This window comes from Sabethes cyaneus, chromosome 2 (assembly GCF_943734655.1).
Source record: "Sabethes cyaneus chromosome 2, idSabCyanKW18_F2, whole genome shotgun sequence".
Taxonomy (NCBI): Eukaryota; Metazoa; Arthropoda; class Insecta; order Diptera; family Culicidae; genus Sabethes; species Sabethes cyaneus.
The window spans coordinates 15,290,800-15,305,972 of record NC_071354.1 but is presented as its reverse complement, the minus strand read 5'-3'; the positions used below and the strand labels follow the sequence as shown (position 1 = coordinate 15,305,972).

At 41.3% G+C, this 15,173-nt stretch overlaps 2 protein-coding genes across 2 annotated transcripts in view; both read right to left on the bottom strand.

Annotated features, from left to right (window-relative positions):
• LOC128735131 (uncharacterized) overlaps window positions 1–15,173 on the bottom strand; it is a 46,303-nt gene that overhangs the window by 15,430 nt on the left and 15,700 nt on the right. The window lies entirely within an intron of this gene.
• LOC128738671 (defensin-C-like) lies at window positions 10,793–11,308 on the bottom strand. Its single transcript, XM_053833985.1, has 2 exons — window positions 11,140–11,308; window positions 10,793–11,073 (listed from the first exon to the last, which is right to left on the bottom strand). The coding sequence occupies exons 1-2, from the start codon at window positions 11,255–11,257 to the stop codon at window positions 10,892–10,894; spliced, it is 300 nt and encodes a 99-aa protein (XP_053689960.1). The 5' UTR covers window positions 11,258–11,308; the 3' UTR covers window positions 10,793–10,891.

Below are 15,173 nucleotides of genomic sequence, written 5' to 3'. Positions count from 1 at the left end.
TTTCATGAAAAGATAGTCATTAGCTTGATCGCATCGTTTTTACAATGTTAGAGGGTTAGGAAAACAAGATGAGGTCGAAAAATAGTGCCAAAGCTGCGCCATAAACATGCTTGAGAATGGGAAATACGATCGATATGATTCCCAGTGCTTGTCTTTTTTTGATTTATTTATTAAAACATGATACATGACGATAGAATTTTTGTAAGATTTGTTTTCGTTAGTGATATTTTAAAGGACAGATGTCTTATGTCCTTTAAAATATCACTAACGAAAACAAATCTTACAAAAATTCTATCGTGCAACGTTTACTTCCTATTTTCATATAACATTTCTAAGCTCTGGGAATGGGAAATACTATTGATTGAAAAGAGCATCTATTGATGCGCAGAATTTGTTTGGAATTTGTACAAATTTATTTGGAAAAATCAACTCACTAGTAATTTTGATTCTATACACCACTATACCTACATGCTTAAATAAACTGCTTTTCTTGTACAATTGTGAGTAACAGTAAGTGAAGAAAATGACAATTGAAATCTGAATTCAAAGAAAAGAAAAACTTTTCGATTGAATCCCACTATTTAATATTTATTTGCAACAGATACGTAGTTCCCCTACGACGTGCAGGCTTCATCAGTGTCTTATTTCAAAGCGTATACGTATCTGTCGCGAATAAATATTAAATAGTGGAATTTAGTCGGTAAAAGTTTTTTCTTTTCTTTAATTTCAGAGTTCGTATTCCACTAAGAGGCTTCAAAAACTTCAGACAATTGACATGTCTCTCACTTTTCTTGAATTTCATTGCAAATTTTAAAATTGCAAATTGTCATCACATACATACATACATACACACATACATACATACATACATACATACATACATACATACATACATACATACATACATACATACATACATACACACATACATCACACACATCTCATACATTGAATACAATCAACATTTGATTGACATGTTTTGATTTCACACGTTTTAACGGTTTAATATACGGTGCTTAAGGGTTAAAGCTTGAATAACTTTTGAATGAAGCGTTCGATTTTAAATAACTCGGTTTCGTTTGATAGATCTCAGCAGTAATTTTCAAATAATCATAAAATGTGTGATGTTTTTCATTAAATTAATGCTTATATGTTACATAAATATGTTTTAAATACTATTTTTTCACATTTCTTTATGTAACTTTCAAACTACAAGTCCAATCGTCATGAAATTTGGAAGTTAAGGGTTTGCAAGGCTCCTCTTTCATATGCAATCAATTTTGTTCAAATCGGTTAAGAGACCTATGAGATAATGAAGTCCCATATTTTTCGTATTTTTATACATAACTTTTGAACTAAAAGTCCGATCAGTATGAAATTCAATAGCGACCAATGGGACACCTAGACCTTTCATTTGACACTAAGAACATTAAAATCGGTCCAGCCATCTCCGAGAAAAGTGAGTGAGATTAAAAGCGTCACATACACACACACACACACATACACACACACACACACACACACACATACATACACACACACACAGAAAATGCTCAGTTTTCGAAACTGAGTCGAATGGTATGTAACATTCGGCCCGCAGGACCTTCTTTCCATTTCCGGTTTTCCAAGTGATTTCTATACCTTTATACTATATATTTATATAGTAGAAAGGCAAAACATGTTATAATTTTCCATAGCAAAACGAACTGCATTTCTTCTTTTCAAACAAATAAAAAAGTCTTTTGCAGAGTTGTCTTGAGTCTTATAGTCCGTGATGAGGCTTAATTAGACGAAACAGACACGGAATTCTATGCACAACCATCTGGTCTTCTGCTCTCTCAGCAGTTAAACACAACACACTATTTCTTTGCCAAATCGTGACTCAATCGCCAACCTAACTACTAATCTTGGTGATTCCTACCTACCCGTCCTTTTCCTTTGACACCAACAAAAATGTCTATTATTCGCGACCATATTGCTATTGCTCTTTGGGAAACACCAAGCAGTTCAAACTTTTTTCTTCTCATGTAACTACTCTCATACGGAGTATCAATTCAATATACAGCGTAAAAATAAAACCCAAACCACAGCACGCGACTAACTTGCGGCAGGACATCCGATCGCAAGCACAATCCTGATAGCAGTGAGCCAAATGGTTTGAGAACGGAGCCAATCATAGAGGGGCACGCGCGCGCCTTTCGCAGCAACTGATTCAGAATGTCAACTTCTAAACGGTGTGCTAGCGTGGTGCAATCATAGAACTAAACGTCTAACATAACCCGTTTAACAACGGTCATGTACATACCACTTCGGTGATGACCCGATATCCTGAAGCATCAGCAGCAGCAAACAGGTGAACGCCTCTGGTGAAGCACCACGTCAGCTAGTCAGCTGGATTGCGTGAAACTTTACGGAAGAAGCACAAACGGGCGGGCGGGCGGTCTGCTGCCCTGCACTAATGGTCAAAGTCACCGGTGCACAGTGGGAGCACGGAACAGGAAGGAATGTCGAGTTATTTTTGTGCGACTCCTTGTTACTCATTCGGTTTGATGTACAACACAGGTGGGGGTGGCAATTCTTTCACGCTGTGTATTAAGTTTGAACCACTATTCATTACTACGGTCGGTGAAAGAAATCGGACCGGGTCATAATTGTCCTTTAACAACACACTTGCTAGACACACAAAAGTTTCAATGCAAGACGAAATTCTGAATTTTCTACCAAGCAAGATGGAACGATAGCAGACTGCTGAAACTATTTTGGAATAGTTAAAATTGGTGAATTTGCAGAGTTCGGTACAATGCGACCCAGAAGTTGTGCCATTTGTGGGTGCACTGTAATTTGTACTTTACCATTTGAGAACGTGTGAGAACCGATTTGGTTGGTCTTGGTTTACTGAAAGGAAGAGGTAAACTCTTTTGCTAGTGGGTACCTAATGTATTATTGAGAAATTTTGTTCCGCGAATGGCACAGTGCAGTTTTTTAATTGATACATTTTCATCCTATTAAAAATTCTTGGACGTTGAAATTTGTTATAGGGGATTTTGTTTTCGAGGAAACTGTAAGCTAACTTTTTAGTTTACAAGATTTTATCACACATAACTTTAGGATATTTGTTCTTTAACATTAGCTTAAAAAATAAAAATACAATTAACAAAAAGTTGTACCTATGAAAGAAGAATACTCCATCGAACCATACAAGCTTTCGTTCCTCATTATAGTTTTGTTCATTCTGTAACAGGTAATTGTTGGATAGTACGTATCCAACAGGTGAAAGGAGCCTCGTTCTGAATCCCTGTCTTCTTTCTGCTTCAACATATTTAATGACATGCAAAATGGTCACGTACGTGGCATCAGCAAAACATGAATTAATAATCTGGACTGACTCTGTCTTCCGAAACTTGGCGCGCTGCTGATTTGCACTGTACATAATGCGGACAAGTGACGTGGATTTGTCGACCTAATTGATTGTTACCGACCGCGACTGACTGAATAATGAAAGCAATTAGCTACTGCGTTCCAGCGTAACTAGCAACCATCATCACTGTCACTGGCGGCAGTCTTCACCTGTTGATTTTTCCCGAAAGAAAAGTCGTGCAGACTAAGCCAACCATTCGACTCCATGCCTGCCACCAGCAAACTACTTGCGTTTCCACCAGCAGACGAATGCTATATTTGTAGGTGGCAGACGTGTGTTTTTTTGCTATTGTTGTAACGAATTAATAATCGACAATCGAATGATTTATGATACTATACTATCAATATCATCGGTTTATTGTATAGATTATTAGTTGTTATTATTTGCGAGGAGGTACATTCCCATAATCGAGGAGGTGAATCACCTAAGTAGCGCCCTGGTAGCGCCGAGCTTGTATACTTATTTATTTGAAGAAAACGGTTCTTCCCCAAAAGAAAGCATTGCATCTGCCTTTTTGTTGAATATAAAAGTGAATGAAAGGGCTCCTTGTAAACTCGACAAGACAGTAAGATGCAGTGTGTGAAACTTCTTGGTCTAATCGTGATACTATTAGTGGTGGAATATAGCACTTTCTCGGAAAGTTATCCACAACATGGATTGTTTGAGTCACCGATCGGTTCTGGTAATTTTAGAAAAAAAAATGAGAAGACTTAATGTAAACGTATTTTCTCTTACACAGTTTCCGCTACTAGTGTCCAAGGAGTGGGACGTGGAGTCTGTGATCCTGCGAGCAAATGGAGCAAACGAGTGGCAAGTTCCTGTTTAGTGCATTGCCTTTCTAAAGGACAGAGACGTGGTTCGTGCAATCGCCATAATGTTTGTGTCTGTCAACCCTAACTTTTGATATTCTTTAATGCGAAACGCAATAAAAGTCGAACATGTCTGATTGAATTCAGCCTTTTAAATCAAAAACTCCTAATCCTAATCGCCACACGTGCAACAGAGAAAAGCTATACCTGTGCATGGAGATATTCCTATCTCATGTGCAATCGATGTTGCGTAATATTGTTTTTTTCTTTCGATAGTATCTGATTAGATTTCTCTGCTCGTCGGTCTGATGGCTGTACCTATTTACCAATGGTTTCTAGGTTCGAGGTAAAATTACGTTTCGTAGAAAAATAGAAGCCGTCGTAGTACCTACTTGATGCTAGTGACTTTTAGCACGAGGCTCGTCTACTACGTCTTTGTCTGGCTGGTATTGACTGTTGGTTCGCCCACCGTACCTGCATCAATAAAATGACTAACGGCAATTAGCGTCGTCGGACGAATGGAATGAATGAATACGATGAACTGATTTGTCATGTAGTAATGATAAAGGTGGCTTCCGGCGTTCACGTGTACGATAACAGCTTCTACGCATTTATCCTCACGTTAAAAAGACATTGTTCCAAAAGGCTAGTGAAATTGTCATGAGATTAAGCAGTGCATTTCAACTTGGATTTATTTATTCAATTCGAATGTACTTAATCTGATTGCAGATTCGTACTTAGTCAATACAATATATATTGTAATGGGTAGAATAATGTCGTTACTCGTTAGAGTTGGGTCACCGAGATTTTGTAGTTTAAGTAACTTGTACTATCTACATATATGCATTGTACAACATCTTACTGTGACAGCTAACTTTTCCTAATATGCGTACTTTTCCTAAATTCCTAATAACTCCTAAATTTTCCTTATAACTTTTCCTAAATGCGTAGTGCAGTTGTGAACTGTACAAAAAAAGTTTTCCAGATTGGATGAAATTTTCTTTAAGAAATGATTCATAAACATTGGCGTAGTTAGGAAATTTCCCTGGAGTGGGCGGCCTAGAGGATGCCTTCCAAAAATTTTTTGATTATGATCTTTTTACTTCAGCTGTCACCGAGAGCACAGGGTTATGTAGGGAAATACCAGCCGGGCTTCATGAGGGTCCGCGAAATTACCAACTATCTTACCATCCGACAGATCTTGCAGAAATGTCGGGAGTATAACGTGTCCACGTAACACATCTTTATTGATTTCAAATCAGCATACGATACAGTCGATCGAGACCAGCTCTGGCCCATAATGTGCGAACACGATTTTGCGGATAAACTGACGCAACTGATCAGAGCTACATTGGATCAAGTGATATGTTTCGTGTGCATCTCGGGCAAACTACGCGCATTCACTCGAAGCTGCACTGCCGGAAGAGGACGAGCTGGACGAAGCCCCTCTCGAGGACTGTTGGAACACTATCAGAACAGCCATCAGCAGTGTAGCGGAGAGCTCCATCGGGCATGTGGCCCGGGATCAGCGGAACGATTGGTTTGACGATGAATATAGGAGGGTGATGGATGAGGAGAACGCTGCGCGGGCGGCCAAGATGCGCAGTGCCACACGACAGAACGTGGAAAGACACAAACAGAAGAAGATGCAGCGAAACCAAATCTTTCGGGAGAAAAAGCGCTACCTGGAAGAGCAGGAATATGCAGAGCTGGAGCAGCTGCATCGTTCTCAGGAAACGCGAAAGTTCTACCAGAAACTGAACGGATCACGCAAAGGCTTTGTGCCGCGAGCCGAAATGTGTCGGGATAAGACTGGCAGTATTCTGACGGACGATCGTGAGGTGACCGATAGATGGAAGCAGCACTTCGACGAACACCTGAATGGTGCCCAGGCGGAGAACCATGGCGGCGGGGAAAGCGATTTCGACGGTGCAACAAACGGGGAAGAGGTGCCAACCCCAACGATAGGCGAAGTTAAGGAGGCCATCATGCAGCTAAAGAACAACAAGTCAGCTGGAAAAGATGGCATCGGAGCGGAGCTTATTTAAATGGGACCAGAAAAGCTGACCGTTTGTCTGCACCGACTAATTGTTAGAATTTGTGAATACAGAGGTCCCACGCATCATTTATTCGTTGACTCCAAAGTCGCATATGATACCATCGACCGGAAAGAGCTATGGAAAATCATGGACGAGAACAGCTTCCCCAGGAAGCTCATCAAACTGATTAAATCTACGATGGATGGTACACAGTGCTGTGTTCGGATTTCGGGTGGATTGTCAAGTTCATTCGAATCACACAGAGGGCTTCGTCATGGTCTTTTATGCCTGCTGTTCAACATAGCGCTACAAGGTGTTATGAACCGAGCGGATATCAACACGCGGGGCACGATATTCAACAAATCTAGTCAATTCGTCTGCTTTGCCGATGACATGGATATTATCGGCAGAACATCTGGGGCGGTGGCTGAACAGTACACCAGACTACAGCGCGAAGCAGAAAAGATTGGGTCAAAGGTAAATACGTCTAAAACCAACTACATGCTGGCCAGCGGAACCGAGACCGAACGACGCCGCTTGGGCAGTAGTATATTGATCGACGGCGATGAGTTTGAGGTAGTCGATGAATTTGTCTACCTTGGCTCACTGGTAACGGTGGACAATGATACCAGCCATGAGATTCGGAGGCGTATTATCAGCGGAAGTCGTGCTTACTATGGGCTCCACAAGCAATTGCGGTCGAGCAGACTAAGTCCCCGTACAAAGTGCACCCTGTACAAGACGCTTATTAGACCGGTTGTTCTCTACAGGCATGAAACATGGACAATGCTCGAGGAGGACCTGCGAGTGCTCGGAGTTTTCGAACGACGAGTGCTAAGAACGATCTTCGGCGGCGTACAGGAAAACGGAGTTTGGAGGCGGAGGATGAATCATGAACTCGCATAGCTCTATGGCGAACCCAGTATCCAGAAAGTGGCTAAAGCTGGACGGATACGATGGGCAGGGCATGTTGCAAGAATGCCGGACAACTACCCTGCAAAGATGGTGTTCGCCTCAAATCCGGTAGGAACAAGACGACCAGGAGCGCAGCGAGCAAGATGGTTAGACCTTGTGGAGCGAGATCTGGCGAAGAGTACTCGGTGTCCGAGGAATTGGAGAGCGGTAGCCCTCAACCGAGTTACATGGAGAAATTTTGTTCAACAGGCCTTGTCTTAGGACGGCAAGCCATCTAAGTAAGTAAGTAAGTGCATCTCGGGAAAACTTTCGAGCTCCTTTGAGACGCGGTGATGGTTAAGACAAGGTGACAGCTTATTTTGCATGCTATTCACTAGTAAGGGAATCCACCAGCGCATTTAAGCGGGAAATCCGGCCTACTCTGTCCTTCGCAAAACGCTATGATCCAGAAGCATACGCTACCATACGAAGAACAATAGTTCTTTATGGACTTGAAACCGTGACACTGCGCTCGAAGCACATACGCGCGATTGCCATGTTCGAGTGGAAGGTACTGCGGACGATATTTGGCGGAGTACAAACTGAAAGCGGAGAGTAGCGAAGACGTATGAATCATGAGCTACAAGCAGGCTTCATTTTGCTCATCTTATGCATACAGAGGCAGATCAATCTGCTTCTAACGATTATCAAGTGCTTTCGTTTTCTGTTCAACTGTTTCCTCTCCCTCCGAACGTTGCCTGAATACTGTTTTCTCTTACTACCACTCATCTTGCGCAGAAGGTGCACAACGACAAGCAGAGCTAATATTTTCTTCGCACACTGGAGACACGAGACTATTCGGTCCGTGTCCCAAAGAGAATATGTGATAGGCAATTATATGGACTGGAACGATATGCTCCGTGACCTTGAGAGCATGCATTCGGTAGCGTTCCGGCAGAAAAAGAAAGACGAAAGCAAACTGATGCTCATTCGCCAGCAGAACAAGCAAACCAAAACTCGTCGCGTTGGGGAAAGTAAGAGAGAGCAAATCGATTCGTCTTCTTCGCTTTGCCAGTAAAACGCCGAGAATTGAGATTTTTTGCAGAGCACGGCAGAAGCCTGGCTACAAGCGCTGTTTGGAGAGGAGAGACTGCCATCGTCGTCTGGCGGAAGTCAGTAGGCAGTCAGTAGGCGACGAAAATAAATAGTTCTCTTCAACAACTGCACCAGCATCAGGAACATGAGGCTTAACGTGCAAGATGGCTTGACCAGGTCCAGAAAGTGATTTGTGACTTCTGAGACTGGGAAATTTGCGACGAGTGGCCCAAGATGGAGTGAAATGGAGGCGACTGTCTGAAACAGCATGAGCCGGGGTGGCTACTAGGCTACTGACGACGACAACTACGCGTTTGCCTAGTGAATGCCTAGTGAAAAAGAAAATATCTACGGGAACATCAGCGGAAACATATACACTGATTTTTTCCGGTTTTTAAATGGGGAAAATTTATGGAGGGAGCCTGCAGAATTCTGGAGGAGGCTCAGACCAGGGCCCAGACACCCCCTCTAGCTATACCAATGTTCATAAAATGCAATTATCAAGATAAATTTTGAAAATGTATTGAAAGTCTTGTGCTTTATAGGAAATAAGTCCATCGAAAAATCCTGTCCTGTAAGGTGTTTGGCCAGGATATGGCGAATTGCTCAAGGGCGTCGAGCCACTTGTGTAATCAGGATTGGGCCACAATACCTGTGAGCTCTAAGCGCAATATTCACTAGGGAACGTCAGTCACGTGAAGTATGACGAAATAAAGTAAGATTTATACGACAAAATCCTGCGTTGTAGTTGTTTTACATTGTAGTAATATATATTGGAAAAGGAGGTCGTGGTACTATTGAAAGCAAAGCCATAGGTATAAACGTCCTTAAGAACCCTTCTTTATCGACAGACTTCGCAACCGGTTATTAGAGTACAGGACAATTACGAGGTTAGTGCAACGATCGTACTGACTCAAGCAGCACCGCTTAGCCAAAACTTGAACATACGGCGACTGGTTTGTTAGACCGGCATCGTACCTTGAAGCTAAGTGGGCGGTTGTTTTTGAACATTTGGCAACGGCTTACAGGAAGGTAAGCGTGTAAAATCAAAATCTTAAGGCGGCAAAGTTGTCAGGTTTTGAACGCTTCAGACATTTTAGTCGATCAGGCTTTTTCGAGACGAGTTGATTCGCATGGAAGGAAGGATCATGTTTCAATCGCTAAATAGTGGAAACTAATGATAAAAGTAAGAAGGTGTAAAGCCACTATACATTTTCTCCGCGATTTATCAACTTCCAAAGACAACCGACACATGCATTTACATACTGGTTAGTTAATTAAGTATACTGCTCAGAGGGACGAATGAGTCCTCGCTAGGGACGGCTATAATATGGGTATGGGATAGTACTGGCAGTGAGGAACAAGTGGGTAAAGTAGATCAAGCTGGGTAAACCCCAATACACACAAGCACGCATAAAAGTTTAATAAGCATATCGCTCATTCAATACCGATTATAGCAAAAAGAAATGCAGTGCAGGTCATGCAGCAAACACCCGGGCGATATCACAATAGATCAAATATACTGGTCGCAGTGATGAGTCTGCACAGGAAAAAAACATACTGGCTACCGCGAACTAATTTTCAAACGTGGATATGATATACAAGAGAATGTAGCAAGTGTAACGCATCATTCGTCTTACGCCATGGTAGCTTGGAAGTGCACAGGAACACTGCACTGGAGAGAATTGAACAATATTGATATAACGATGAACATTGCTTGCTGGTGTGCGTGCAATGATATGAAAAGATCCACCTTCTTCTTCTAGCAGTATTGAGCTGTATTAAGAATTCGTGTCCACTGTACTCGGTCTTGGGCCATGTCGCCAATTCGTTGAGCGTCTCGACACTCGCAAGTCGGCCTCATCCTGATCGAGTCATCTAGCAGGCCCCTCTACTTCTGCTGCCGGTGGGGTTTTTAAAGAGAACGGTTCACTGCACAGTCGTCTGGCATCAGCGCGACATGGCCGGCTCACCGTAGCGTCTTGACTTTCGCCAGGTGTACGATGGGAATTTCTCCAAGTAGTACCTGCAGCTCATTGTTCATTCGTATTATTTGTATTTTCATTCAAATTCGCCAAGCGCACGTAACTATACCGTAGGCAAAGTTACGATCTCATGTCTGTAGAGAGATGCTCCTTGATCGGAGCGTCTTACGGATGGAAAAGTAGGCCCGGCTTCCAGCTTGAATGCGTCGTTGAATCTCCTTACTCGTAATATTGTTGGCGTTGTTGATCAGTTAGACCATTCTCATCAATAGGTGAAATAAACATCTTTTGCCAACTTTCCTGAACAGATCACTGTTACCCTGTTTTACGATAATTATTATCGGTGTAAAATACGAAACTCTTTTGCTATGACATGCGAGAATCTAAAAGAATCTAGTGTTGCAAGTAACTCCGTATCGGTGGTTACTTGCAACGCCCTCTTTTTCTTCAATAAACCGATTCAACTAATAAACAATACATAGTTCAATGTTAATAGTTTTGAAAATGATAAAACGTTAAAGTTGCAGTTAAAATACCAAATCTATCGTGCACGATTTCTTTATTTACTCCTTTGCTTTACTGTGGCATTGGTCTCAAATAGGAACATTGTATTTTATATTATTAATATCTTAGTACAAACAAACGAACGGTTCAGTTTCTGCAAACGCAGACCTTCTTCGAGTTGCAGTAGCCCCCGCGGTTACCGCGAGCGATGCAGTGAGACGCGCAGGCACTGTCCCCGACACCGAATCCACTCAGCAGGTCGCAGGTCGCTCGCTTCAGGCGGTAGTTTTGTTCGGCAGCCTGGTACGATTCCTCCGGCAGTTCGTCGACTGTTGTGGAATGTTTAATGATCGTTATTCGAATCCCGAAAAAATATATTGTCACTTAAAACTTACATAGACTGTTGGCGAACGATTGGACTTCATCCGCCAGATCCTGGGGGAAACCGTTGCACACTGAAGCGGCAGCAATGAGGCACAAAACGGCCAACGAGGCGGCAAAAATGGAACGCATTTCTGTATTGTTTGGAGAAGAGAAAGGGCTGCGGGTTGATGGTTAGCTTGGTTGTGGTGCTGATTGACTGATGATCGATTTAGCTCGGAGCGCAGAATTTATACTTTCTTCGTTCGAGTCCTCCTCTTGGCAAGGTAAACCCCCGGCGTATTAACGAGCGCCATTTGAAACGGTTGCCCCCCAACGGTGGTTCCCGGTAAACGATCCTTTTAGAGCCGGGGGATTCACGATGCTAATGGTGTATACTTTGTATGCAGATTGTTAGTTTATCAATTTGGACGATGAAAAATTTCTGTTACTTCAATGGGTACATTGTTTGAACTTTGATTGTAACAGTCTGCTGAAGTGCGATGAAAAGTTGACTCTAAATATCGGTTTTGTGCTTATTACCTTATACCTTATTATTGACAAACAATAGTCTCGTGCAAATCACAGTACTTATCATAGATTTCCTATTGGATGTAGGGTGACCAAATCTGGTAATATTGATCAATATTTGGATATCGCTATTTTTCTAGCATTTATTACTTGGTTTTTAAAACTATTTCTTAAAAACATTCTTTCATAAATATATCTGCTTCGATATCGAAAATAACTAAGTTAGATAGAATGTTGCAAAACACGTGGAGAAACAGCTTGAAAAATATTTTAAAAAAACTATAATTAATTTAATTTAATTTTAATTTAATAATTTAATTAATAATTTAGTATGACAATTTATACAATGTGTCATACAACACAATACAACGTGCGATAAAGAGTTGGTAGCGGTCAGTCAAATAATTGACACCATTGAACTTGTTTAAGGTGAAATTAGTGTTCACTAAGATATCATCATTTTATATTTGTACTAGCTGACCCGACAAACTTCGTATTGCCACAAATTAAACTGTGTTGTACATAAATCGTGAATCTCGGATGACCTTTCTCACAATCTTGAGTTTTGCAAGTTTCTGGGGAGTTCATGTATGTTTTAATATACAAAATTCCCTCACAGTAAAGTAGAAAACAACTCCCCCCATTGCTTAGCCTGATAAAATAAAGCGGATAGCATTTCGCCATCATTACAAACCATTTCGCCGAATACCATTTTGCGGAACACCAATTCTTGGTTGACCATAACGCGGAATATAGAATTTCGCAGAATACCATTTCGCGAAAAACCTTACGCAGGATGTACCATTTCACGGAAAATCTTTTCGTAGAAAGTACCATTTCGCAGGGGTGACGCAACTGAAGGAAAGTAATAAAGGTCAGTAGATCTAGGAAAATAAATAAACCTAGATAGAGGTGATCTCTACGGGGGGCTGTCTCCCCGCAGGCGAATCCGACGGAAACACTCGCGGGCTGTGGCCGTTTCGCGCTGAATTATCTAATGTTACTATTGACAGTTTTTGGTGGTCTTGTTATTGATTAATGTTTTATAAAGAAGTCTTAAATTTCTCGAGTTCAATTAGTTTTTGAGTTACGCAAAAATTTCTGTTTTATTTGTATGATGGTCCTTATCCCCCTTCCACAGGGGTGAGGGGTCTCAAACGATCATTACAAAAATTCCTGCCTCCAAAACCCCCCACATGCCAAATTTGGTTCCATTTGCTTGATTACTTTTCGAGTTATAAGGAAATTTGTATTTCATTTGTATGGGAGCTCCCCCTCCTAAAAAGGGAGAGGGATCCTAATTCATCAGAAAAAAATCATGCCTCCAAAAACACCCACATGCCAAATATGGTTCCATTTGATTAATTAGTTCTCGAGTTATGAGGAAATTTGTATTTCATTTGTATAGGAGCCCCCCCAGCTAGCACCAACTCGTATATCAATGTACGAAAATTATCGTAAATATCTCCTAACAAACTCGAAATCCTAACTAAAGCTGGATAAAGTGGGACCAAGTTGATTTTCTATCGTATATAATGATAATAACTGACATACATACGATTTTCAGCACAAAATCGTATTGTAGTACGGAGCGACTCGCGCTTAATCGGATATTATCGTATATAAATACTTATATAGTCGTAACGCTCAAAATTATTCGTAATCACGTATATCGCCTCCAAAATAGTACGTATATGCCAATTTTGCGCATCAAATACGATTTATTAGCATATATATCTGCACGTAATGCTGGTTTTTACCTTTTTTACACATATGAAAATGCTAGCTGGGCCCCCTCCTAAGGTAGGGAGAGGTTTCAATTCACCATAGAAAAAAAAATCTTGTCTCCAAAAACACCCACATGTCAAATTTCGTTCCATTTGCTTGATTAGTCCTCAAGTTATGAGGAAATTTGTATTTCAAGTGTATGTAAGCCCCTCCCCCCTCTTAAAAGGGAGAGGGGTCATTATTCCCCTCCTAAAGAGGGGAGAGGTCTCAATTCATCATAGAAAAAGTTCCTGTATCCAAAAACACTCACATGTAAAATTTTGTTCCATTTGCTTGATTAATTCTCGAGTTATTGTGTTTCAATAATTCGAGTAATTTGTGTTTCATTTGTATGGGAGGAGCCCCCCTCTTAGTGGGAGGACGGGTCTCTAACCATCATAAGAACCTTCCGTGGCCCCAAAAACCCCTATACGATTCAGTAGTTTTCGATTCTATAAGGAACATAGGGACAGACAGACAGACAGACAGACAGACAGACAGAAATCCATTTTTATAGGTATAGATTTCAAATGTTTTTCAATATTTTTTCGCCAAAATTTTGCAAATCTGCTTTGTTTGAAAGAACTCTTTAAGAAGACAGAATTGACAGAATTGTCCCAAAAACCCATGTTTTTGTCCCCCAAGAAACATTAGAACAACTCCAGGACCAAGACTTGGTAGAGCAACATGTGAAACGGGCCTATGTGCAAATGAGAGATTTTCTTTGCGTCTCCTCTCGACTTTCTTACGTTTATCACGCCGATATAAATGCACTTTAACAAATTAGTTTTGCACGAAACGGTTGCTGGCGCTATTAGCTAGCTAATGGTAAAGACAAATTTTATTGGAATGCATCTCTCATTTGCACATAGGCCCTTTTCACATGTTGTGCGAGTCACTTAGTGACCTATTCCAAGGCACACAGTGGTAGCCAAGGGGTTGACAAAAGGGGGGTATCTGCTAACAGGGTGAAATGCCGTTACTCCGAAACGGCATGACGGTTCTTCATCAGACTTGATACTCATGGGAGGGGTCTTTAACAAGTGGGGCAGGTCCAAATAAGTAAAAGGGGCTGCGTCTCTCTTGCATTAGAACCGATTGCAGCTGTGCAAGTGGCTGTGAGAAAAGAGGGAGGTTCCCCGAGGAGGGATATATGGAAAAAACTTTTGTTTCGTTTCCGTTTTAGGGATTGTCATAGAGCAAACCGATGCATAATTAGCCACGTGACAAAAGAGGGAGACTTTCTCTTACAAGGGGGTAAAGGGGTGCGTTTCTCTTGCATTAGGAACGACAGCAGTTGTACAAGTAGCTGGATTCCTGAAAGGGAGAATAGGGTGGTCATTAACAAGGGGATGGTTTCAAAACGTAAATAAGGGTTTATGTCGATTTATGGGGATTACCGAGAAGAAGACAGATTTACGAGTAGCTGGGAGACAACAGGAGGGTAACTGACAATGGAAGTATGCAAATTCATTCAAATGAAGCAAAAGAGTTTTGTTTCTTGCATTATGAGAATTTTCGTTACAATAATCAGTATCTGTCACTTGAGACCAAAAAATTAAAGCGGTAAATTGCTTTTAAGCGTTTAAGTAGAATCTCAAATAATTATTGCAAAACGAAACCAATATGATTGAAAGTATTCCGCAAAAGCAACATTTCGATATAATTATTAATTACCCGGCATAATCAACACTGCCGATTGATGCGCACAGCAAACATAAACACATGAAAAAAATCGGTTCTTTACCCCGCCGATCTTTTGTTGGCTGGC

Coding starts and splice junctions, on each gene's coding strand:
- LOC128738671 (XM_053833985.1), bottom strand. CDS start 11,257: ATGCGTTCCATTTTTGCCGCCTCGTTGGCCGTTTTGTGCCTCATTGCT. Junction 11,074..11,139: donor ATCGTTCGCCAACAGTCTAT/GTAAGTTTTAAG, acceptor ATTCCACAACAG/TCGACGAACTGCCGGAGGAA.